The 25,812-nt window shown below is 57.8% G+C and overlaps 1 protein-coding gene and 1 long non-coding RNA gene across 4 annotated transcripts in view; one reads left to right on the forward strand and one right to left on the reverse strand.

The window, feature by feature from the left end:
• Positions 1 to 1,759: 1,759 nt before the first annotated feature.
• TMEM184B (transmembrane protein 184B) overlaps positions 1,760 to 25,812 on the reverse strand; it is a 36,853-nt gene continuing 12,800 nt past the window's right edge. Inside the window, exons 2-11 of one of the 3 annotated variants that reach the window (XM_074271696.1) lie at positions 22,184 to 22,287; positions 18,866 to 19,111; positions 18,346 to 18,511; positions 14,156 to 14,246; positions 13,411 to 13,486; positions 7,213 to 7,304; positions 6,610 to 6,779; positions 5,773 to 5,967; positions 4,634 to 4,654; positions 1,760 to 3,976 (exon numbers count right to left, since the gene is read on the reverse strand). In XM_074271696.1, the coding sequence (XP_074127797.1) occupies positions 3,732 to 3,976; positions 4,634 to 4,654; positions 5,773 to 5,967; positions 6,610 to 6,779; positions 7,213 to 7,304; positions 13,411 to 13,486; positions 14,156 to 14,246; positions 18,346 to 18,511; positions 18,866 to 19,057 (1,248 nt within the window). In that variant the 5' untranslated portion in view covers positions 19,058 to 19,111; positions 22,184 to 22,287 and the 3' untranslated portion in view covers positions 1,760 to 3,731. The remainder of the gene's footprint in view (positions 3,977 to 4,633; positions 4,655 to 5,772; positions 5,968 to 6,609; positions 6,780 to 7,212; positions 7,305 to 13,410; positions 13,487 to 14,155; positions 14,247 to 18,345; positions 18,512 to 18,865; positions 19,112 to 22,183; positions 22,288 to 25,812) is intronic. The other 2 variants (XM_074271695.1, XM_074271697.1) reach the window with 2 other exon arrangements.
• LOC141544943 (uncharacterized) lies at positions 9,644 to 13,416 on the forward strand. The gene is made up of 3 exons (XR_012482839.1): positions 9,644 to 9,760; positions 10,765 to 10,878; positions 13,112 to 13,416. It is a non-coding gene; the product is annotated as an uncharacterized LOC141544943 (long non-coding RNA).

The raw sequence follows: 25,812 nt of genomic DNA on the forward strand, positions 1-25,812 counted from the left end.
GCGATCAGCAGTCTCTGGAGACAACAGAACTTTACAACTTATATCTCCCCATGTTGTATAAGGACCAGTGGAAGGACGTTAGGGAGATGTGTGTCCCGGGAGTACGAGGGCTGCCCCAGCATGCGGGACCCCAGAACAAGAAGGGTCAGTCTCCAAGGAGCCATGCCAGGCTAGAGCAGGATACCCTTTTTAACTATTTCTGCAAAACATGGCGTCGAGGCAGAAAACCTGGGCCTGGGTCTCACCTGCTAACGGTGTGACTGTGGGTGTGTCATTTCACCAGAGCCCTTTCCCCACATGAGGAAACCCTTGTGAACCCTGAATTTACCCTAGAAATGGGGTCCCTGATTCTCTTCTATGTTAGCGGGAGGCTAAGGGGAGGGGCACAAACTGGGAGTGGACGAGTCTGCTCTGCCCCCCTCCCGCCCCCCGTAGTGTCTGGCCCTGACTTGGATGAGATGGTCCTTGTCCACTAGTAATCCTACATCAGGTGTAGCTGTGAGTGGATGAGGGAACTTGATCGAGTGTTCTGGGGACCCCCAGAGGGGAGGCCTGGGACGCCCGCCTGGGAAGCAGGCGTTCTTCCCCACCTGCCCCAGGGGTCTGCCCCGGGATGAGGGAAGCTTCTGGAGGGCAGGGCCTTTCTGCTGCATTTAGCAACGTCCCGAGACCCTCTGCTGACTCCATCTTCGCCAGGCCAGTTTCTTGGTTAAGTGAGAAGGGTGGATTACATGGATCCCCAAATCTGATATCCTGTGATTAGAGTCCAGACAGATAGATTTCCCTACCCCCGTTATCTCCCTCAGGAGGTGGATTGGGAGAGAAAGGTGCTTGGAAATTAGAGGCCCTGGGTAGAATCTGGAGGAGCTGGACTAGCTGGGCTCCGCTCTGCTGCTAGGATCCTGTATCACGGTTACCTTCCCGCACTCCAGGAGGGCTGAGCCCGGGCCCCAATAACAGCGAGAGCCCCAAGCCCAATGACCCCTTTGCCCCAAAGTGCTGAGCTCAGCCTCCCCGGGGCCTGGCCAGCTGTTGGCAGCGGGCTCGGCAGAACGCTCCAGGAGGGATGACAAGGCAGCTATGTTTACAGAGGTCAAAGGCTGCTGGGGAATTTCCCCCACCCCCGCCACATTCCAGGGGGCTCACGTCAGTAAGCTGGGCCAGGCCCTCCGGAGGCACGCAGCTTTCCAGCCCCCTCGCCTCATGCGCACCTGGCTCAGGCTGCGGGCACAGTGCCAACCCCGAGCAACTCTGTGGGGCACAGAGGAGGGGGGCCCTCTGGGAGGAGCGGGTAGGATGATGCTCCGGACTTTCCCTCGTCCTCAGTGAGAGAGGGCTTAATCCTCCACCCCAAGGCTGCCAGGGGGAGTGGGCCCTGGGAGGTGGCAGGAAGGGTTCGAGTGACTTGGGCAGCAAGTGATGATGGCAGAAGGGGCATGTGCCCCAGGGTGAGATGAAAGGGACAGGGTCTCAGGGCCTGGTGCTAATCTTGTTTGCTGTGACCAAGAAGCACTTCTCTGAGGACCACAGGGATGAGGTTGGTTCCATTTCAATCCCAGCCCAAGCTGGAACCGCCCTGGTTGCTGAGGGTGCCCCATGCCAGGTCTCCGGGAGACTCATGGCCTTTTCTGCCAAAGCGTCGGGCTCAGACAGGCTCTGCCGCCGTCCCTCAGCCAGCCCAGGGGCCCACCCGTGAGCTCCCCCCTGAGCCTGACGCCCCGACAGACCTCTACAGCAACAAATCACCCACAGGCCAAACTGATTTCAGTACAATCTATATTATCTTATATATATATAGATAGATAGATAGATAGATAATCTCTCAGCTTCTCGGCTTGCTCCTGTCCCGGCGCCTTTAAAATATCACAGAGATCAAAATAGAGAGAGCTGCTTTCTGGGGGAGCCGTGGCAATCCTACCTACGTACAAAACTAGGAGGCTCTGACTTCTCATGGAGCAGACGGCGAAGGGCGCGAGTCTATGTACAAAGAGCTACTCTACCTGAAAATAATAATCATACAAAAAGGGTGGGGAAGTAATTACACAGAAAAAGAGCAGGGGGGAGGAGCCCCCCCAACCCGCTGCCCCGGGAGGCTCCGGGCCTTCACGAGCAAGGGGCAGCGACCGCTACTTTGGCCCAAAAGGCTTGCAGAGGGAGAGGCCATGGTGGGAGGATGGCGGAAGAGAAGGGGACTGTGGGCGGATGCCCGGCCTTCTCTATGGGGGCAGTGGCTAAAGCCCACACTGACACCAGGGGAAATAGGGGAGTTCCTTTTGGAATCACCGCCAGGAGACCAAGGAGAAAGGCCGGACCCTCCCTCCCCAGCCCCCGCTGAGCCAACGGCCCACGGGGTCCATCTCATGAAGTTACTTGTCCTTGCCCTCGCCAGGGGGCCAGGAAGACATCCGGGGGGAAGATATCAATAAGCCTCCCTGCCCTCATCTGTCCCCAGGGGAGGCCCTAACATGAGGCCCTCCTGCAGGAAGTCCACCTAACTAGGAGCTCCTGACAGCCCTCTCCCCAAAAGGCCGGGGGGGGGGTGATGGGAGTGGAAGGGGGGAGAGTTTCATGCATTTCAGAGTTCTGATTTACTAAATTACAAGAGATTTGCTCATTCAGCCTTGACTGGCCATTCCTGCCTCCTTGTCCAGAACGGGGCCCCAAGATAGGGATGGGGGCGGGTGGCAGTATGGGTGAGGAGGGGGGCGTCCTGACACTGGCTGCCCCCCCCCAGGTGGCCTAGTGGCAGACATCCAGGTAGCAGCTGGCTCCCAGTAGGGGCTGAACAAGGTGGACACACCTGGCGGGGAGGGGGGGAACAGAACTGCAGAGAAATTAAGGCACACAAGAGTCGGGGCTTCTGGGGGAGGCAGTTCCCAGGGCCCCGCCAGGCCAGGAGACGGGAGGGCCAGGCCCAAAGGAAAACCCCCCTCCTATCCTCAAGCTTTCTTCCCTCCCCTCGACGCTCTCTCCCCAAGCGCTTTGGAGGCAGCAGGGAGGCTGCTGGGAGTAGTTGGGTGGGAAACATCGGGCCGAGATGCAGGATGGGAGGCCCTGGGGGCCTCCACCTCTGTCCTGAGGCATTCTCCTCCCAGAGGACATCTGGGGGGGGGGGTCTGGTTTCCATAGGAACCCAGCAACAGGGAGAAGCCCGACGGCCCCCTGGGAGGGGCACGGGCCAGGTGCAGCAGCTCTGCCCGGCACATCAGTGTGGCGAGGAAGGAGGGAGGGTCCAGTGTCTTTCCAACTTCCCTCTCCGGAGCAAGGCTGGGCTCCCCACCAGGACGAAGGAGCAGGGGGGAGGGCTGTATTGCACAATTAGTGGAGAGCTGGGGCTGCACCCTGTCCCATCCCTGGGCCCGGGGGCCTGGCTCAGCGCCAGCTCCAAGAGAGAACACGGGATGGGGGGGGAGGGGCTTGTGGCAACCACCCCCATCCTCCAACTCAGACGCAAGTGGCCACGGCTGCTGGGCCTGGAACAGCCTGGAACAGCTGGGGGCCGGCGGGAGGGGGCTCCAACCCGTGCGCTCAGACTGCTCTCTCTCTCTCCCAGGATCCCTGTCCCCCACTTCCGGGGGCGCACGGCTTGTTGCTTAGAAGCCTTGCCGGCGAGGCCGGGCCCGTCCGGGAAGAGCTGTGACCTGTGTCTCTAGTTTAATAAATTAAGGGGAGGTCCCAAGGCTGTGCTTGCCAGTTTCCTGCACGCCCCCCGGGGAGGGGCGGGCGGCCCCCTAGAACTCATCGTCGGAACTCAGCAGAAGGGTCTTCTCGTTGTCACGGGCGCCGCCACCCAGGCTGTGGGAGCGGGCCAGCACGTGGGCACTGTTCCTCCAAGAGGGGCCGTGTTCCAGCGTGGACTGCTGCGTGTACTGCTGGTAGGCCGGCGAGAAGTTGTGGATGGCATCCTGCACGATGTCGTGGGGGTTCATGGTCTCCTTGAGGCTGCTGGAGATGCTCTTCATGGGTGCACAGCGGCCTGTGGGAGGAGGCGGGAGAGGACCCTGGGGGTGCGCCCGGCCAGCCCGCCCCGGCCCCCCCACAAGAGGCCCACGAGCAGGCGCCGGACAACCATGCTGCGCGGTCAGTGGGTGTGATGGAGCTGAGGGCATGGAGGGGGAGGGGTCTGCCCAGCCAGGCCCAGGCAGCAGGGGATGCCGCTTGGGCCAGGCCCTCCTCCTGCTCCTGGGACCTTGGGGAGAAAGGGAAAGGAAACGGGCATCTCAAGGAAGGCAGGAGGGGACCATGGAGCTGGGGTGAGGCTGAACAAGTATGGACGGGGAGGACAAACGAGGAGCCTGAGAGCTGAGGAGGGGGGCGCCCCCCCCGCCCATCCTGGGGAGGAGAACATCTCCCCACGCTCCTTGGGTCCCCCTGGGGCCTCCAGCACAAGCAGCTGGGCAGTGGGGGAGCTCCCCCGACCACCACACCCCGATTTCGGGCTCTTCCCCGGTCTGGCAGACGTGCACCAGGGGACACCGGGAGGAAGGCTGCAGGGCTCGGGGCAGGAGAAGCGGCTGAACCTTCCCCACAGGCGCCGGTCTGGGTCAGAAGGGCAGGGGGCTCAGGGAGGAACAGGGGCATGCTGGCGAGGTGAGCAAGGCGAGGAGGGAGGCCGGGAGGCCGGGGTACCTACCGTAGGGGCCGTACGCCGGCACTGCAGCATCAGGCGGTCGGGGGTGGGGGCAGGGAGAGAGAGAAGGGAGAGGAACCAGAGACAGAAAGATGGCAGATAACTGAATGAACAGAGCGCCCCGACAGCCCCAGCAAACCCCGGCCTCTCCAGCACACAGGCACCCACTGGGCCGCCCCATGGCGCAGCTACCCTGGGGCTCCCTGCCCTCTCTCTGGCCTGCCCCAAGAGCTTCGGGGCCTACAGGGGCTGGCGAGGGCCTTCTGTGCCCACGAGCTCCCACGGGGCCGGCCCACGGCCAGAACTTGAGAAATGCCGACTGACACCCAACAGGACGTTTCGGAGCCAGGAGCGGAGCCTGGGGCCCAGAGCTCTCTGTCGGGGAAGGCCCTCACAACTTGCCTCCAGCCCGGGCTACTCCCGGCTGACCAGCCAGGGCTCAGGGCCCGGGCCATCTCTGGCGCTGGGGGAAGGAGAGGCTCGCCAACTCCAGCTCTGAGCTTGGCCGGCCCGGGACGTGGTGAAAGCGGCATCCCCTCTGACCCCTGGATGGGGACGAGGTGGCCCAGGGCATGTGGATGGGTGTTGGGCAATCTCCCCAGGCTCGGCCTTCTCTGGGCACAGGAAAAAGTGGGTGGGGATGCCCGGGGCAGGGTGGGAACACAGGGATGGATGTGAGTGACGGGGAAGGGGTAAAGCCTCCATCACGGAAAGCCCCAGTGCCCAGTGAGTGCTTGGCGACAGGAAGCATGTCACAGAGCTTTCTCCAGGACGGCGCAAAGATCAGCGGGAAAGGGAGGAATCTCAGAGAGCGGTGGGCGGCTCGGGAGGCCGCAGGGAGGGCCCTGGTCTCCCTCGCTTGGGGTCAGAGATGGGCCAGCCTGGCTCCCCGCCCCAGGGCATCACGTCAGTTGGTCAGACCTGACTTTGGACATGAGGTGGCAGCAAGAACCCCCGGCCCCCCCTGGGACTCTCCCAGGTACTAAAGGAGTCTCCCTTTCCCCGACCTCGGATCAGGAAGCTTCTCTGCCCCCCGTGGAACCACCAGGAGCCCGGCAGGAGTCAGCAGGAAGAGCGGGAGGTGCGATCGAGGTGGTCCCCGCCCCATTCCCAGCCTCCTCGGGTACCCCTCCCCCTCCTACCTTGGGCATCGAGCCTCTTGTCCGCATAGACCTTGTAGGTGAAGGCGTGGCGCAGCGCCAGGGAGGCAAAGAACATCTCCACGCAGATGATGAAGTCCTGGTAGCCGGCAGCCACGGTGCCCTCCCCCACCGACACCTCGGCCGAGTGGATCTTGGGGATGGCCCCGCACTTCTCCAGGATGGCCAGCAGCATGCCTGAGGGCGGGGGCAAGAAGGCCGTGACTGGCAGCAGGGGAGGTAGGGCTGGCGAGTGACTGGAAGGGAAGGGGATCTGGGGGTCTGAAGGGCCCAGGAGCTCAGCAGGGTCACACGGAAGCCCCAGACTCAATGGGGAATCTTGGGCTGCGCCGAGAACCCCGCAGGATGGGCGCGCTGGGCTCAGTGAGGGGGGACTGACACAGGAGGAGATCGCACGTGCCCCAAGGAGTGTGACTGGGCTGGGGAAGGGAGGGAGAAGAAAGCGCAGAGGCCCGAGAGCGGAGACTGACTGGGAAGGGTGGTCAGGTGGAAAAGTGGGGCAAGGGAGGACCATGCAAGTCCAGGATGTGCTGGGGGTCCCGATCATGTTGGGGTTACCCCGGGGGCCCCTATGCAGCACTGAGGGAGGGAGGCTGGGGAGCTACGTGAGGGCAGATGCCAGAGGAATCCACATTCTCCTCCCCACCCCCACCCCAGCCCACGTACCCAGGGAGCCCAGCAGCCACCCTCACTGCCAGAGGGTACCGGCAGATCAGCAGGGGGAGGCCATGTCTGGGCTCCTCTCACTATGGGGCTAGCAGGAAATGATGCCCGAGCCCCCTCCTGGCCTCCCTGCCTCCCCGCCGGGGGCGGCCTCACCTTGCCAGAAGGAGAGGAAGATCACAGACTTGACCATGAAGAACTTGAGGACGGGGCTGTAGGGGCTGAGCAGCTCCCGGGTGGCGAAGTAGAAGAGGAAGAGGGCGTAGAGGGCCAGGCTGACTGAGATGTTGTAGATGATGGTCACGTAGAGGTAGCCGCTGGTGACGCTGCGGGGAAGGAGGCGTGAGCGCTCAGGGCCTCGCCATACGGCCGGGTGTGGCCCTAGGGGAGGCCCCGGGACCCCACATCCCCGCTGTGAGCTAGAGGAGCCAAGGGCCAGGGGGTGCACTCGGCGGAAGGAGCCGCAGCCCAAGATGCTCCAGGCCCAACCTGCCTCCGGCCCGGGCTCCGGTCCCTCTGCTTGGGCTACTGGTGCCGGCGGCCCTCAGAGGGAGCAACGACTAGGGCGCCCCCTGATGGGAGCTCGGCTTACTCAGCTTCCCAGCTGTGACGTGAACCCGAGACATGTTGGGTGAATTCAAAGCCACCCTTTCAGGAGGAACAAGTCACTCCTACCCTGGGATGGGGCCTGGGGCGTACACACACACTGACCCACATGCACTCTGTGTCTCTCTCTCCTCTGTCTCAGCACCCACTTACTCGAAGTCGCCGTCCCGGTACTTCCCGAAGGCCTGCAGGATCACCGTGCTAATGGCCATGAGGGGCTTCACCACGCAGAACTGCAGGGTGGCCTGGAAGGAAGCCAAGAGAAGGTCAGGAGGGTGGGGAGGGAAGGGGACCGTGGGTGCCCCAAGTCCGGGGCAGACCTTTATGCCCCCCTCACCCCCCCCCGACACCGGCCAGGCCCCGTTTGGGACCGAGCAGCCCCCTCCCTTTGCAAGGATGGCGCTCCAGGACAGAGCTGTGACTGCGCCCCTTGGGGCCCCGGGCCTGATCCTCCCTCCCAGACCCCGGGCCCAGACCCTCCTGGACGTCCTCAGTGTGGCTCTTGGGGGGGTGGCGGCGGCATTTCCCAAACGAGGTTGGATGAGCCCCGAGTTCCTGTGGCCTGTGGTGACCTCCGTGGCCTCACTAAGCACAGTCACTGGCTTAGCTGCCGGGACAAGCCCCCCGGCCCCAGTTCTGTGCCCTCCTCAGGGGCTCCGGCTCACTGAGTGGAGCACTGCCACAAAGCCCTCATCAAAGGCCCAGACAGAGTCGTGATTCAGGAGACACCCACGAGCCAGCAGGCAGGGCGAGGGGGCCACACGGGATGTGCTGCAAAACACAAGAAGGGGCTGGCGCCACGGCCCCTCGATGGCAGCGCATATTTACCAAGCACTCTATAGACACACGAGCACGTGCGAGCTTTCACTGGCTCTGGGAGGAAAGGGCCACTTGGATTCCCATTTCACAGAGGAGCAAACTGACTTGAATTTGGGCCTTCCTGCCTCCAAGTCAATGCTCCATCCATTCTCTCCATCACTGAGCTGCCTCTCTCACAGCCCTGACAGTTGACAGGGGATGAGCAAGGTCTAATTCATTTTACAGATGCCCCCAGAGGGCCCAAGATCCCACGGGCGAGCGAGGGTCCCAAGCTGGCGCTCCCCCCCCCAAGGAAGCTCGAGAGGACAGCCCATTACCCTGGCCTGATGCCAGGCCCACCGGCTCCGAGCTGCTGGCACCGGGTAATGGAAATCTCGATGCCTCCTCACAGATAAAACTGGGGAGGTGGGCGGAGGAAGAGGTCAGGAACAACAGCAAACAGGAAACGATGTCCTCCCCCAGACAGCACCAGAGGAAGCGGGAGAGTCGGGGCGGGGGGGGGGCGGCCAGATCACGTCCTGGGGCTCCTCTCCCTTCCGCGGGCCTCATCCCGGACCACCTACTCAAGTCCTTCCTGCAATGCTTCCACCGACCGTGAGCATGGGAGCCCCCCAGCCTGGGATTCCAGCTGATCCTGCCCTTGCCCCATCCCCTGCTTCTCCCTCCCTCATCTGAAAGGGAGGCCAGACAAACACCCGTGGAGGGAGGAGGGGGAGGCCACCACTGTCCATCACTTATCTGCCACAGCTCAGTTACCCCCACTGTGTGTCCCTCCCTTCACTGGGAATGGCCCAAAACTTCAAACCCTTCAGGCCCCGTGGAACTGCGTGACTCATGTCAGTGGAATCTCATGACTCACCCCCCTAGAATTCATGTCCTATCACATCACTGGGAAAAAAGGGAATGGTATTAAAAAACAGGCCCTGGCTACCTCCAAAAGGAAAATTCCTTTCTGAAAATCCACTCTGAGCCTCTCGGGCCAGCCAAGAGCACGGAGCATTTCCCAAGGGCTCCGGTCCAGCCCGCTTTCCTCTTCCTCCTTCATTTCGGGCCCGATTTGAGGACCAGCTGCATCCGTCCGAGAGACCCGTGATGCTGGATCGTTCCTCTTATCTGTCTGTCTGACTACACGGCAGCATTTGGACAAAAGGCACTTTTCATCCACTCAGTTTTTCCTATGTGGATGATAACGGCCTGATGATGGATTTCACATAGAAGACCGCAGCATTTGGAGGTTCTGTTCTCAGCCAAAGGGGACGCCCTTCTCCCCTCTTCAATTTGGAATTTGCACTGAACTGATATCCTTCACAGCAGGAACTATCTGCTTTTTGAGCCTTTTTGTGTCTCCAGTATTTAGTGTAGTGCCCAACACACACACAGTAGGTGCTTAATCCGTGATGACTATTTTGTTCCATAGAATCAAATGATTTTCCATAAGCCAAACTTAAGAGTCGCATCTTGTTCTCCTTACGACGCTGGGGCAACTGAGTAATGTAAAATTGCATAACGCTTTACATAATCGTTTGCTAAAACCGGCCCGTTTCTTATAGTTCCATCCACTCCATCCAATAAGGGTGTAGACCTTATCGAGATAGCAATAAAACACATGAGTCAGTACACAGTCTCACAATTGCCTTAAAAACAAAGTGTAACAAGGTCCATGATTCTTTTCCAAATGGAAAAATTTTCTCCCATATTTTTCTAGTTTTTCCTTCTTTTAGGAATCCGAAGACTTGATCGCTCAAAATATGGCAGCTCCCTCACGGACCACCTCGGTTTTTTTAGATCCCAAGCTACCCTCTGGGGACTGGGATGTAACAGTCTGAATGTGGTGGTCCCAGCCACTGATGGAAAAGAAAATCTGTTGTAGAAATCTTGGCAGGTATTTCTCATTTTCATTTCTTTAGTCATTCTTCCAGTTCCATCAGTAAGAGCTACTGAGATGTTCTTGTTTCAGTGGGTTTCCCGTGAAGCTTTCGGTCGCCTTGCCATTTTGTGAAGGGGAAGTATTCGAAATCGACCGTCTTTCTCCTTAAGATCTTACAGATGAAATTCTAGCTTGAACTGGTATCATTCTTTGCTGTCTCTCTCTGTCTGGCAAAGGGGTCAAGCAGCTGACAGCTAATATGGTTTGGTCAGTTTACGCAGACAAAACTTCCTTTGGAAGTAGTGACAGTCTGTGTCTCTATATATTCTTTTATCCATTTAATATTTTGAGGCACCAATAAATTGTTTAATAGGCTAAATATAAATATATCTATAATATAATATATAAAGATATAGACATAAATAGCTTCTTTTCATTTTTATTCTAATTCATTACTGATTTCAATCTTTGCTCTAACAAACCGACTGCACAGATAGCTGTTTTGGAAATAATTCTGTTAATATACATTACTTTTTTATAATGTTATTTGGAAATAATCGTTCAGTGCCTTCCAGGCTTTTTTGGGTTTTTTTTGGTGCTGAGATACTTGGGGTTAAGTGACTTGCCCAGGGTCACACAGCTAGGAGTGTTAAGTAAGTGTCTGAGGTCTGATTTGAACTCAGGTCCTCCTGACTTCAGGGCTGGTGCTCTATCCACTACGCCACCTAGCTGGCCCACCTCCTAGATATTTTCTTGACAATCACAGAAAAGAGGCTTCTGGGTTGACTATATCTTTGGCCTTATTTGTGACTAATTTTCCAACATCTTTCCCCTTTTAACTGTCTTCTCTTCTGCTTGCTACTGCACTGAAGTCACTGATTATTTTAATACATGTCAGTTTAATCTGAGTAGGTCATAAATTGGGTTGTAAATGAGCTATTTGTAGACTTTTCTACCTCTATCCTCTGCGACAGATCTTAGTAAGAAGCTGTAATTATCTTTCTCCTGATCTTTTTCAGACAATCTTTATGAGTCCAGCAAGAACAGCTCAGCAAGTGTCTTACGAAATAATGGTTTTTGCCTTTGGATGAAGGATGAAACCAGCTCTCACATCACCCGTCTCTGGAGAATCTGTGAGTCCCCCCGTCCCGTCCTCCATCCCTATACCCCACCCCACACTCCAGCAAGCCGTGGTACAGCAGGTACAACTTTGGGCCCAGAGTTGGGAACATCTTAGTTCAAATCCAGCTTCAGGCACTCGCTAGCTGGGTGGGCAAGTAAGTCACTTGACCTGTTTGCTTTCGTTTCCCCAACCGTGAAATGAGAATAATTATAGAACCTACTCTCAGGGTTGTTGTGAGGATCAAATGAACCGCCTGTAAAGTGTTAGCACAAGGCCCAACTCATACATAATTAGGTGTTTTAATAAATGCTTCTTTACTTCCTTTTTTTCCCCTTCTGGTTTAGTTCCCCTTGTACAGGGATTCTTAATCTATGGACTGTGAGCTTAAAAAAATTTTTTAAAACAATTTCAATACATATGGCTTGCTTTGTATTACTAGGTATTTATATTACGGCAATCTGAGAAGTCCCTATGATTCACCAGACCATCAAAGGGGGGGGGGGGGGGGAGATGGAGATCCGAGACAGAAAGGGTTAATGACCCCTGCTTTGCTTCGTTTGTCTAATAGTCATTAGACAAGGACCTCACGTGGAGAAAACAACAACTCTAAACTGTGGCACAAGACAACAGGGCTATGTAATTTGCCGCTGTTTCATGGGTTGCCATGCTCACAGTATTCAGCAAATACTCCCCAGCCTCTTGGTGATGGACCACTGAGCTAGGTGAGGTTAGCGTTTGGAAAAGAGACAGCGTGTCCCTGGATAAAGGCTCTCTAGCATGGCAGACTGCCAGATTCACTGGCATAACCTTTCAAGAGTCACCAGCAGCTCCTCGCTACTAGCATACCCTTCTGGGACCAGCTGGCAATCTCCTCCCTCCCAGGACTTGTGGGCATCTCATCACTAGCAGGACCACTGGCATCTCCTCATCACAATAATGCTTCAGGATAAGCCTGGTTATTGGGCTCATCAGAGTCACCACAACTCGACCCAGAAAGATAACAGGCCTGGGAATTGGGAATACTGGATTCTGGCTGGGACCCGGCCAATCAGGAGTCATACAGAGGAGGTCAGGGCAGAGCTCTGAGTGGACAGTAAAGAGGGCAGGACAGGGGAGGAGAGAGGGAAAGAACAGGGCTGTTTAACCAGAATAGCTCCGAGATTAAGAGACTTTCCTTTGCCCACCGAACAATCCCATTTTTAAAAAATTTAGACCCTGACAGGCCAGGAAGGAAAAACATTTGTCATCAAGTGACACTGGATGCATAAGGCAAGAATAAAAAACAAAAACCAAGTCAGTGAGGGCCACGAGCCCACGACGGGAACTTCTCATGTAAATCTGAGGATTGCGTAGTATTTCCCTAAAATTCTAGTGGCAAAAGTTTCAAAGAACCAGGACTGTCAGTATAAGGGTGGGAAGATGTGGAGAGAGACAGGACTGGCATCTACTTCCCCGGGGAGGCTCCGAGCTGCCCCAGCCCCATGGACATCAGCTCCCATTGGGCAGCAACATCAATCCCATGCCCCCAAGAGGCCACCCAACTACAACATAAGCTGGGCTGCCACAGATCAAACCAGTGCCGGTGGGGTCAGAGAGCAGGGGACGGGGGCCCCGGGTCACATGGTCACCAGAGGGGCCAAAGAAGCATGGCCTAGTAAGCTAAGAGGCTGGGCCCAGCTCAGACCCTCGAGTTAGACCAAGGCCAAGCTGCTTAAGAAGCTAAGGATCAACTCCAGGGGCTAATTTTGGGGGATCCTCTGTGAGACAAGGGAGAATGGGGAGTCTGCTGGGATCCAAGCATGAGACAGGGCTGGGGGCCTCGAGTGATGTGACCTGATCTGCCTCGTCATGCTCTCCCACCAGCTGCAATGCAAGGCTCTTGACCTCCAGGCTCGACTGATGGAAAGCTCTAGTGTGTGACCATTCCCCCCACCCCGGCCCCCGCACACTGAACCCCACACACGATGACTAAGTGTCTGGGGCCGGTTCCTCTCCCAAAGTGCTCCATGGTGGGGACGTAGGGGGCTGGTTCCTGCATCGACTTCTAAGCGCCCCCAGCTGGGACTCCCACTTCCCTAATGGACGGTGGATGGTTCCTGGGGGCTGACGGTGACACGGATTTAAAGGGGAAATGAGACAAGATGGAGCTCCTGGCTGCCCTTGTCCGGGGCCTACGTGTCTGGCTCCCTGGGCTTCTCCCCTCCCACTCTCTCGTAATGCACTCAAATGCTTCTCTATTCCAGGGCAGCACGGCCCGATGAGGACCCCGGATGGAAGCCAGAGGACCGGGTCCCTCCTTGCCCTGACCTTGCTCTGCTTCCTCATCCGTCCTCGCCACACTCAAGCCTGTGCTCCTCCAGGTCTTGCAGCTCTCAAATCCTCTGACTCAGTAACCTTGGTAATGAGACCCCTCCCTGGTCTACAAGCCTGATGCCCACTGCCAGCAAGGTATCCATTATTCAGTGAGGCGCCCACCGCCCAGGAAGGTGCCCACCACCCAGGGAAGTGCCCATTGGCAAGGAGGTGCCCTTCGGATTCGTACCTGTTTACAGAACCTGAGGAAGCCAATAGAGTACGTCTTCCCCCAGAGGCAGCAGGTACCATACACACAGCTTGACCTGAACGAGAGACGGGTGTGAGCAGAAGTGGGAGGAAAAGGGATGGAAGGGTGTCGGGAAGCACCCAGGCCAACTCAAGTAAGCTCATGAGATACAAAGGCTCAGCTCTGGGACAGTATTTTTCCTCAATCCCTCTGTGGGACTGATTGGCCAGCCCAGAGAGAAGGACTAGAGTGAAGGAGATGAAAAGGGATGTCGTGGAAAAGACCCCAGGAAACATGGGCTGAAAGAGGGAGCAGAGAACATCCGTCCATGAAGTGCACGGGGCCAGGCTGATCAGGGGCTGAGTCTATCTTTGTGACAGAATTAATGAGGCTCTGAGGAAGGCCCCCTCTCCTCCTCTCTAGCCCCTGTGGCCCCTGGCACTGCCCTCTGCACACAAGTGGCGCTCAATCACTGTATGTGAGGGGTACGGGGGACTGACATGAGAGGTAGAGTTGGCCAGAATCAGAAGCTCCCCTCCCCCCAGAGCTTGGGCCATGATGGATGCAAGGCGTGCGACCAAGAAGGAAACAGGTCCAGGGAGTCGGGGAGGCCTTGTCAAGCCTCCTTGCCCACTCCGAGATGGGGGGCCCTCCAAAGTCAGTAACTGGAGTAACCGTGAGACGCAGAGCAGGACGGAGGGAGGGAGGGAGGGGAGCAGGGCTCTGGGGAAGGCCCACTACTCACTCTATGGACTTCCCTCGGATCTCGGACATGATGGCACTCTCTCCTCCGAGGTACTCGTAGCAGAGACTCAGAAAGTTGTAGATGACAAAAGCTGTAGAGAAAAGACCCAAATCAATTCCTGAGAGAACAACAAGATGGCGGGGGGGGCTTCACTCTCCCAGGGTGCAATGCCCTTCAGTGACACATGGAGCCCATCAAACAGAAGCAGGGCCGGCCCTGAAAATGGCAGGATCTGTGCCACGACCAGAGCATGAGGGAGAAAGCAAGGAGGGTATGGAGATGCATAGCAAACCCGCCCTGGCAGGAATGGAGTTTGGGGTGGCACCCCTCATCATCGGCCTGGCTACTCCAGGAACAAATGCAGGGGAAGCTGGCATGACATGGAAGATGGCGATGGGAGAACCAGGGGTAAAAGGTCAGCACATCGGGGGGCAGGCTGTGGAGGAAGGGCACTCAGCTCAGACCCGGCTCCACAACCTCCTCTAGCTCTTTAGGGGCCAGTCCCTCCCCTTCTGAAGCCCCACTTTCTCAACAAGCCTGACACTACTTCTTCTTGGGGCCGCTGGGAGAAAGGGCCCAGTGCAGAGCCCTCAACTGGTTCACTTGCTCCATCATCCTTGGCTGTGAGGGGAGATGGAGGGGAGAAAATATGGACCTGGAAGCACAAGTGAGTGTGAGAAAACACAGGATTCTGTTCTTAGCAATAAGGAGGGACGTGAAGGATACTGAGCTATGGTAAAAAGAGAGAATCCAGGCCGGCAGGCGGGCACCAGCCCCATCACGCAGAGAATGACTGGCATGAAGAGGGAAACAGGGGCTCACCTTCTGGCGAGGGACGCCGGCACACCTAATACCACCTGTGGTCTTCATACAAGATTCCAAGGGGTTAAACACAAGGGTATCTGGGAGGGAGGCCAGGGTCAGAAGGGGGTTTCATGCAAAGGGGGAAGCTTCTATGAGGTGGGAGAAGGCATTCCAGGTAGAGGGTAGGGTCAGGGCAACGACTCCCGAGAATGGCTGCAATGCCACCTGGGAGTGTGAGTGAGGGAGAGCTGGGCGGAGGCTAGGTGGCAGGAAGGATTCTATAAGCCAAATGAAAGAGTTTGTTTGATCCTAGACCCTTTAAAAAAAAAAATAGCACTTTTCCTAGATTTTTTTTTGCATTTAAAAGCATGACGCTGAGAAGAATTCACGGGCTTCGCCCATACCACCCAAGAGGGTCAGAGCCCCCTACAAAGAGGCAGGAGGAAACCACTGAGTTGGCTAAGCAGGGGAACGTGGTCACATGTATCCTTAAGGAAGAGCCCTTGGGTAGCAGTGTGACACCCAGACAGACGTGACGCGTTGGCCATCGAGGACGTGCGCTCATGACGGGAGAGGAAAGGCTGCTCTCATTATAATGTTCATTTGTTCAAGGCACTTACGGCCAGCCAAAAGCCTGGTCTGGGGGCCTATCAGCTCTCATCTCCGACAATCTGAAATCCTAGCAGGAAGAGGCCCCAAAGGCCTCTGAGCCTCTGGTCACAGGACGAAGGCCACGGCTGTCCTCCACTTCTCGGAAGGCCCAAGCTCACGCCCCTCTCCGTTGCTTCCCAAGTTTAACTGTTAGGTGGCTTTGCCTGAAATGAACCCAAAGCTGCCTCCCACACCTTCGACTTCAAACCCTAAAAGCTCAGTAGGAGCCATTTTCCTAACCCCACCTGAGAACAGAAACACCCTTTACAGCTTCCTCAAAAACATGGCGAGGCAGCCTCCAGCCTGGGAACCCGCGGCCTCCTGGGAGGAGCACTTCCCTTCTGGGCAGCTCTCGACAGGGAGGAGCCCAGGTCAGGCTCTTTGTAATTTCATACCCGGCTCCCAATTTGACTGTCTGGGGCCCCCCAGAACTAGTACAATCCCCCTCCCATAGGGTAACCTACTTTTCCCTCCACTTCCTGCCTCTCCCTTCCCTGCCCCCATCAAGTTCTGGCACCTCCAGATAAAACATCCTCAAGGCCTCTGATACTCAGGGAGAACAGTTTGGCATGGAGGGGGCGGCCGCCCCCACCGCCATCCCCTCACCCCCTCCCCGCTAATGTCTCCCCTAAAAAGTGACGTCCAGAACAGAACTGTGACCCCTTTTTGCCTGAGAAATTTGTATGTGACCCTGGGTCTGTAGGAATATAAAACAAAACCATTTCCTGATAATAAATCAAAATTTCTGACTCCTACATTCAGTTATGAGACCCCATAGAGGGTCCCAACCCCCAGGTTGAAGGAGCTGGGCCAAGGACAGGTGAGCTCCAGATGCTAGACATCACACTTCTGACAATGCAGATAAAGTGGGCACCGGCCCATTCTGGGCCGCCCTTCTCCCCCTCCCGGGGCCTAAGATTGAGTTCCCGGGGTGGGGGTGGGGGGGCAGCCAGGAGCTCTTGCTGCGCTCCCTCCTCTCCCAGCCAGCCCCCTGCTGAGCCCCTGGAGGCAGACCCAGGGGGGGCTGGGAAGTCTCTGTCCATGCCCTGCCCAGTTGGCCGGAGCAGCTGTCTCCAGTATACACACAACAAAGCTGGTTCAGGAAGGATTAGAGGGCAGAGGCAAATGGGGAAACAAGAACTCTGCCCTCAGTGAGGGTGTTTAACTAGATTTAAAATAGTTTTGATTGAAAACAGCTAAAGGAGCATCTCCCCCAAGTGCCTGTGCTCTTAGAGACAGCGGGAGAGGCCGAGCCTGAGTCTCGAAGGCTGGAGGCCAGGCCCCTCCACCTTCTGGCTCTGCTCACCCCTGGTGCTCCATCATCCCTCCAGCTCTCCAGTCCCCTGAGGGATTCCAACCTTCCCACCCCAACCACTGCCAAAGCCCCACGGGGGTCTTCCTCCCAGTGCCTGCCCCCTGTGAAGCCCAGTCCTGGGAACAGCGCTTTTCGAAGAGCTCAGTAAACGCCGCTCAGCCCCTTCTCCGGCCCCATGTGGGCCCAGCTGCCACCGACCCCTGGGCCAGCAGCAGCCAGAGAAAGCGGCTTCAGAAAAGGGCTCCAGGCGCAGGGCCCACTGACTCCAGATGCCAGGAGCTGGTGACCTCTGGGGTGGCCGGCACCCCCAGCAGATGTCCTGATGTTTGCAAACACTCTCAGAGAAAGGGAGGAGGGAATGGCTGTTGCTAGGAGATGGCTCTCCCAGGGCAGCAGACTTCCTGCTCGGCTCTGACACGGCTTCATGGGGGGAGGTGGCAGGATAGGAACAAAGATGGCTGGGGAGGGTCCGCCCACCATCTGCCACCACCGCTCGGGCTTTGTCAGAGAGTCAGGGGGCTGGTAGGTCCCTTGGGCAGAGGAGGGTGCCCGGGACCCTCCGCCCTCCTCCGTGCTCCGGGAAGAGGGAGCGAGGGGCTCCGTCACGACAAGGGGCGAGGCTGGGCCTTTGCTCCCAGGGGAGCACCTTCCCGGGAGGGCTTCCAACGGCCTCCTCAGGAGCCACTCCGGGCACTCCCCGACCCCAGGGACTCGGAGGCATGACGGCTCTGGGGGAGCAGCTGGGACCAGGCCCGGGCTTCCTGCCACAACCAGAAAGGTGCCTGCGCCTCCATCTCTGCTCCAGGAGCTTCTGGGGCAGAGAGTAGTAGGAGGGAAAGGTCGGCATGTTGGGGGGAAAGGCTTTGAGGAGGAGGAAGAAGCGGGCCTGGTGCTGAGGGCACAGTGCTGAGTTCCTCTTTCCATTCTAGTCCCTTCCTTTACCTGCCATGTAACACAGACAAGACCCAACCAACCACACCAAGTGCCTCAGTTTCTACATCTGCAAACTGGGGGCAGGGCTGGTGCCCCTCGCTTCCAAGAAGTGCTCATCAGTGGGAAGGGAGCAGGAAGCAGAGAACGGGAGCTCTGCCCCGCTGGCCCCCCAGCTTGGGCATGAGGTCCAAAGATAATGAGGATGGGCTGCCTGCTAAGGGATCTCTGCCCCGATTACTCCCTGCCCCAACAGGATGGACCAGGAGAAAAGTCTGAGCGCTGCCCCCTGGCACAAAGGGCACTCCCGGTCCCCGATCCATGCAATGGAACGTGGGCCTGTGCCCTCCGCCATCTCAGTTCAGCAAATAAAGCCTTCAAGGGGAAACTGAGGCTGGGCCGCTCACCCCAACACTGACAGGACCACGCAAGGAAGCTGGGGGGGTGCCAGGGAGAAGCGGGCACTGCCTGGGAGCCCCCAGGGTCTTACCCTCATAGCAGTCGCGCACGGTGCCGAAGTACACATAGTACTGGTCATTGGTGAAGAAGAGGAGGCTGAGCCAGGAGTCGAAGGCGTAGATGGGCACGATGAAGAGGATGCGGACGATATAGCGCTGCTCGTTGGGGCAGCTGTAGCAGCGCAGGTGCCGGTAGATCTGGGGGCAGAGCCAGGGACGCTGTGAGCCCGGAGGAGGCTCCCTCAAGAGAGGTGGGCCAGAGCCCCCGGGGGGCCCCGAGAGAGCGGGGGTCTGGCCCACGTCGCTGGCATGCTGCAGCCCGCCTGTTTCCCTTTCAGCACATGGTGGGGAAGAGAGGCCTGGACTGTAGGCCCGTAGTTCCGTGCTCTGGCAAGTTAAAGGAACCTCACGCCGTCTCTATAAACTTTCCTGCACTATCAGGGAGATCATGTCTGGGGCACTCCCAAACAGGCAGGCCCCCCGCAGAGCCCCGGGAAGCTAGGGAAGGCCCGCCCCCTTCCTCCTCTCCCCCCAGGCAGGGCCAGCGCTCACCTGATGGCCGGTGATGAGCAGGGCCGTCCACACGAAGAAGCCCGAGATGGCCTGGGCGGCGGTGGTCATCAGGAAGATGGGCTGCTCCACGGCGGTCGGGCTGCCTTCGGGGATCCAGGAGAAGCTGGGAGGGGCGGCGGTGGTGGGGGGGGAGGCCGGCTCGGGGGCCAGCACAGCCTGGGTCACCATCATGGTGCTTTCTGGCGGCGGCTCCCCCTGGGGAAGCCCTGGGAGCGGGACAGGAACCTGGAGAGGGGAGCACACCCAGCGTGAGGTCAGGCCCGAGCCTGTGAACAGCCCATGGCTGAATGTGCTGGGCCACAGCTCCTCGAGGAGCCGACAGTCTGACGGGGGGCGACGAAGGGGTGACCCCGTGCAAATGCGCTGCCTGAGATGGGCAGGAAGCGAGGGATGAGTCGGGAGTGAAGGGGGCCGCGTCCAGGAGGAGGTGGGGTTTGAGCTGGGACTTAAGGAGGCCAGGGAGGTCAGGTTGGAGGTCAGGGAGGGGGCCGGGGATCACCAGGCAGAGGGACATCCGTGGCCCGTCCACTCCCTGGGGCTGCAGGGGCCCAGAGCCTGTCTCAGCAAAGGGGTCTGAGCGAGGGTGCTGCCATCGTGAAGCTTCCCTCTGGCTCGCCATCCCCTCCACCCATTCCCACAGAAGCTCCTAACACCCCCCTCACACACTCTCCCACACCTACCCCCACAAACCCACGGCAAGTCCTCCTTCCAGTTATACAAATAAGGAGTAAGCCATGCTTGTGCCCATGTCACAGGCGGAGAAACAGAGGCTCTCAGAAGCTGCACCGATGGCCGGCCTAGACGGACCACCGAGCCGGGTGCTGCTCCTACCGGGGCCAGGGCCTCTTAGAGCAGGACGGGCCAACGAGGCTGACGCCCACAAGAAGAGCCTGGCAGGTCTCCCCACGCTCTGAAAGGAGCCCCTTTCCTGTGGTGTCAGCCGGGCGGCCCACGGGCTCACTGCTGCCATCTATGGGCGGGCCCGGAAGGGCGGCCCTCCCAGGCTGGAGCAAGCCCTCCCCCTGCTGTCCGAAAGTGGCATAGACTTCCCATCGGGCCCTTCCACAGGGCCCTCGCCCGGGCACAGAAAGCATTTCACTTTGTCCCAAGGGGCAGAGCCTCTCAAGGGGCAGAAAGGCAAAATAAACCAAAACATCAGCATTGCGTTATTAATAGTTAAGTTGCTGGAATAATAATATGCTTCTGGAAACGAGCCAGAATCAATCTGAAAAGCCATCCTGGGGGGTGGGGGGTGGGTGGCAGGCTGGGCCTCGTCCCATTCCCTCAGGGCGGGTACTGAGACATTTAAGCCCTGGAGACCTCACCCATAAAACGGCAGGTTGGTGCACTGACTAGAGCTGACCTCTGAGAGAGCCTCTCCCTAGCAGTGGGCCTCTCAGTCTCAGTTTCCTCAGCTGTAAAACAAAGGGGTGGGCTCGGAGCCTCTGAGGCCCCTTCCGGCTCTCCTTCTAGCATCTACCCCTTCCAGGTCAGAGGCGGGGGGCTGGACCAGATGATCCCCAACTCAGCTGCCAATGGGAGCGGGTTCTCCACCAAAATGGTCAGGAAAGAAACCTAGAGCAGCTTATCGGCCAAAGAACCGACACCTATTACCTCGTGGCTCCCAGCAGGCCCTGCCCCAGCAGCCAGATAACCACAGGACAGAGAGGCCGGGATCAAAACCGGGGCAGGCGGGAACATGTGGGAGACTCAGGAAAGGCTCTGCTCAGAAGCGGCGACTGCTAACAGCTGGGGACGCCACGTCAGATACTCGGCCTAAGACTAGGCCATGAAATTGCTGCCGTCACGAGTCAGAGGCCAGAACCAGGAACCGGCTTTTACTTAAACATGAGACTTTTCTTTTTTTTCTAAGGCAACTGGGGTTAAATGACTTGCCTAGGGTCAACTCAGTACTAAGTGTCTGAGGCTGGATTTGAACTCTGGTCCTCCTGCCTCAGGGCTGTGTTCCATCCACTGTGCCACCGAGCTGCCCTGTGGCATTTACCATGGGGGGGGAAGGGGAAGCTCCACAGAGGAAGGAGGTAACATCTGGGTTAAATGTTGCATGGAAAAGGCTGGAGTTGTGAAGGCCTAGGGAAGGGATTTCAGGCACCGGGAAGCGCTCTGGCCCTTGCAGAAGGGGAGTGGAAGCTTGGCTGGGCCCCGCGAGGGGTGGGAAACCAGAACAGGAGCTTGAACCAGACTCGGCAGAGCCTTTGGGCCTGGCCTGGGGACCACCTGTGCATGAACATGATCCAATAAGGAAGAAGGGAAGGAAATGAATGAAATGGTCAGACTAGAGTCTTGGGAAGATTCCCCTGACAGCTGGAGGGGGCGGCCATTTGTTAAGTAGGGATCGGGGACGGACCTGAAGCCAAGGAGCAAAAGTTCTACACAGGGAAGCGGATTTCAGCTCAGTATCAAGAGGGACTGTCTACAGAGGCCGAGTCATTCAGCCCTAAAGGGAGCTGCTACTGGGTGGCGCAGCAGCCAGCAGGCACCAAGCGAGGCCAGGCCGAGGAGACGGGGAGGCCGGAGAGAGGAGCCATGCAGCTCCAAGAGACCGGGTGGGACCAGAGCAGGGTTCTAGAACTGGCTTTTGAGAACTTGTTTAAAACCAGATTGACAAGACCCCCTCCCGCCTTCCCCCACAGATGCTACAGTTCTGGATGGACCTTCTTTGGGCCCAGCTTCGGCTCCCTCTGGCCTCTCCCCTCATTTTATTGTGCGGGCTGCTGCCATCTAATTAATCCTAGTTCCGGACAGTGGAGAATTTTATTTCTCTCCCCAGCTGTTTTCTACTGTTCCAAACAAAGCCACAGAAACCCCTTTGTTTCCTGACCGGGAGCTTGGGCAGCCCTTTGTAATCCCTTTACCCAGAGGCCAGTGGAAACCAGAAGGGGAAGCCACACCTAGTCAGATGTCCGGCCCTGGGCGGCACAGGCCCACTAGGAAACACCGTAAATCACGGAATCCGGCTGGATCGTCCGGGCTTCCACCTCTCCCGGCTGTACATAAACATGCTCAGGACTGCCAACACCTCCCAGAGCGAAAATCAGTCAGCCAGGACTTCCTTGAAAGAGGATCCCGGCCATGGCCCGTTTCCATGCAGGTTGTAAAAGCATGCGCCAAAGACCCCTATTGGATAAGGCCTTGGGGGAATGGGGGAGAGGTCTGCAGAGTGGAAGAGGAGGCAGGAAATAGGGCAGCTGCACTGAAATATGTGTGTTCCCACGCTGGGGCTCCTCAGGAACCCCAGTCCCGCCATGCCCAACCCTCATTGTCTCCAGCTCTTACCTAGCAGGTGACCTCTTTTTCCTGGAAACTCTCCTATCCCTCTGGGTCTTTTCCGAGCTATGCTGCCATTTTCTTTGGGAAATTCTGAGTGCTGGTGAGAAGCCCTAGAGGGGAGAGTGGTCTGAGGTAAGCTGGGCTTTAGGGAGGCTGAGCTCCCTGTAGTAGATTGGATGGATTAGAGGAGGAGGCCGGAGGCCGGGAGGCCAGCCATCCCAAGAAGGGCCAAAGAGGAGTGCAGGGAAGGGCCAAAACACACAAGCCAGAGATCGGAGCCTGCCACACAGTCGGGGCCTACTAATTGCCTGATGTCCGAGAAGTGGTTCCGGTCATTCCCAGGAAAGAATCCGAGGGAAGACGTGGCGTTGGCGTTGTAAGAAGGACATTCAAACGAGGCCGAGCAGAAGGTGGTCCTCCTGATGTCCCTCCCGCCTCTGCTGAAATCTTTAGATTCCCTAAGGTGGTCTCCAATGCTGAGCGAGTGAGAAATAAGGGGCGTGGCCGGAGACCGGGGATGTCAGGCTCCCGATCGGGGAAAGTGCTCTGAGCAGAATCCCCAGGGCTCAGGGGACCCCCAATGGGGAGGCTGACCGGCACTGATGAGAGGGGATCAGACTGCGCTGGGGACCCATGAGCGCTGAACAGGGCCTGCACTCAACAGGAGGGTGACACTGGCTGGCCACTCCTGGGAACCGTGCGGCCTCTCCATGGAGCCGATGCCCACCCTGCTGATCATTCTCCCCATGGTCCCGAATGGGGCCTGGCCTCCACAGAACTAAGGTCGCAGGTCACCAGGAGTCAACAGAAGCACCAAGGTGCTCGCCATGCAGAAAGGAGCGAGGTGGTCATCACAGAGGGAGGGTTAGGAGCCAGGGGCAACACGCAGGCAGCCCAGGCCCCAAGCTGCTCTCCGGGAGGGCTCACAGCATGGGGGGTGAATACCTGTGGAAGACACTGATCAGGCAGGGAGAGGAGCGAGTGATGGACAGCACCCCGAACACGCTACGGCGCTTCAGCTCCGGCTATGGTGGTGAGGAGGCCGCGGCACGGAGCACACAAGGCATTGCACTGGAGCCACGGGGTCCCCAGGGGGAGCTGGGCGAGGGGCCCTCCCACTGGCAGAGCTCACGGCCCCACGGGTGGCCACTGATCGTTCTCCCAACTCTGCCTGGCCACGTTTCCCCAGAAGCTGATGCTTCCACCAGAAGCGCCCCTGAGACGAGGCGCCCATTTCCAAGAGCAGCTCCCCGGCAGCCACTGAGAGCGAGTCCCATCTGACGCATCACGGCCCGTTCTAAATGGGCCACTGACACCCACCCACTCCCTGTCATCCGACTGCCAAGTGCAGATTGTTAATGGTGACAAGCTAGATTGTCTTTCTCCTCTGCTGACCTTATTCTCTTCCATTTTTTCCTTAATTCCCGCCTGCCATTAATTTCTGAATATGCTCTGGGAGGGGGGAAGCAAAGGGGGAAGGCCATTTCTATTTTAATTTTTAAAAACTAAAAACTCCTAGGGTTCTATTTTTGTTCATTAATCTCAAAGGATCAAAGCACGCTGAGACCCAACTATGAAGAGCTCTCTCACACAGCTGCAACACCCACAGCATCCACGCTAAACTTATAACAAATTAGCATGTACGTCTACAGAATATTTATGAGGTTATGATTTCCTTTATCAGAAAGAAACCCTCCTTTTTGCCTGGTCCAATGAGAACAGACTCGGGCCTAAGCTCCGCTCGAGCACCTAACAGCCGAAAGGATTCCCTTGCTCTCCGATATTCAGGAGCGACAATGAACCCCTTCTTGCCTGAGCTATTCTTCCAAACTCCAGACAACTTTATCTGCTCTATTAATTTCTGGTGTGTGTGTGGCTGCCTTTTGTGGGGAGGCTGACCCACATTAGCATAGGTCAGTCATCTCAGCAGTGGGCCCTCCCCCAAAGAAAGGGGGCCGGGGGGGCTTCTGAACAGGTTACCCTTCTGAAACGGGATCGCCCACGCCTGGAGTAGGGCAGGGAGGGAGCATGTTTGCCTTCTTGCCAGACCCTCTGCCCCGCAGGCCCAGGAAGAATGTGGCTCGATCATGAGATGCGAGATCTGAGAACCGACCTGGGACAGGCCGCACAAGTCGCAGTTTCTGTTACTGCTGTTGTTTTGTAAAGACCCACTGGGCCTCTCGCAGGAGGGAATCAGGTGATTTGGCCTAAAAGCGGGCTTGGAATGCCCTAATCCAGGGCAGAGGCAGAAAAGTGGGAGCTGAGAAAATGGAACTCCTTCCAATCGGTCCAAGGTCAGGGGGCTCTGCACACAGGAGCAGACTACCGTCTCCCTGCCTGACGTTCTGGACACGGACCACCCCCCACGGCCCAGCCTTCTGGCCCGGGGGGAACCACCCCTGCCACCTCTTGCACAAAACCTCCTCTCCATACCCAGGCCTCCTCTAGCCCTGGGCCTCTCCAAAACACTCATCTGGCCCTTGATCCCAGACCACTTTCCAGTCCTGGCTCCGCTCCTATTCCTGGAGGTTGTGGGCCAGGCTGAGGATAAATCCTGTACCGCCCTGTGCATGCCTTCGGGTGCCATGGGCCGCTAGCTGTTCCAGACACAAGGCAGGGGGTAGATGGCCAGGCCCGGAGCAGTGAGGCTCAGTGGCTGAGATGCGGGCCGTGGAGGTGGGAAGGGCCAAGCCCTGCCTCTGTCCCGAGCTGGCTCCGGCTCCAGGGAGCCGGGCCATCAGTCAAGGAGCACCGGTGAAGACTAAGTGGCCGGTCCTCTGCTCAACCTGGGGAAGCAGAAGCAAAAAGGCAAACGTTCTGCCTTCATGGAGCTTCTCAGAAGGAATATAAGCAGAGAGGTCCAGAGTGAACAGCAAAGGGACTTGGCAGCCAGGGCTACTGGGAAAGGGGTCTGAGAGGAGCCCTCCAGAGAGGGAGGGAGGGAGGGAGAGCATTCCAGCTGTGCAAATGATGGAGATGGGAGACGGAGCACTGGGTCTGAGGGACAGCAAGGAGGCCACCTGGCCTATGGAGGACATACAAGGGAGCGTGCCTCAACACACTGGAAACAGAGGGGAGGGGGGCCAAAATGGCGGATCAGAGACAGCCACCCAGCCAAACCTCCCTTCCTCCTCCTCCAGACAACTTTAAATAGTGCTTCAGGTCAACAAATGTCAACAATTTATCTAGCCCAAGGAGGTCTACAGGCGGGGGCCGGCCTGGAGAGTGACACCGACAACTGGGATGGGCGTGGAGGCAGGTGCAGCAGCAACAACTCGGGGAGCTCTGAGCCCAGAGACAGCAAGGGGGCAAGACAACAGAATATTTCAGGGGACCCTCCACTAGCACAGGGCGTAGCTGGGGCTGACCAGCAACGCTCTTGCCCATACACAGTTCTGGGCCACAGTTCCAGGGCAGAGAAGGGCACTGAAGGGAGCGGGGGCCCAGGCTGCGGTTCCAAGGCAAGTGGGAGCATCTGCTGTAAGGGAGTGGGAGGAGGTAGACTTTCCTTGGGTAAGAACTAGAATGAGCCAGCAGGGCAAGCTCTGAAAACAGCTACAGCGCCCCCCCCACGCCAGAGGAGCAAAGTCCGATTCGAACATAAAGTTCAAAGCCAAGAAACAGACTGAGCAACA

This window comes from Sminthopsis crassicaudata, chromosome 5 (assembly GCF_048593235.1).
Source record: "Sminthopsis crassicaudata isolate SCR6 chromosome 5, ASM4859323v1, whole genome shotgun sequence".
Classification (NCBI taxonomy): Eukaryota; Metazoa; Chordata; class Mammalia; order Dasyuromorphia; family Dasyuridae; genus Sminthopsis; species Sminthopsis crassicaudata.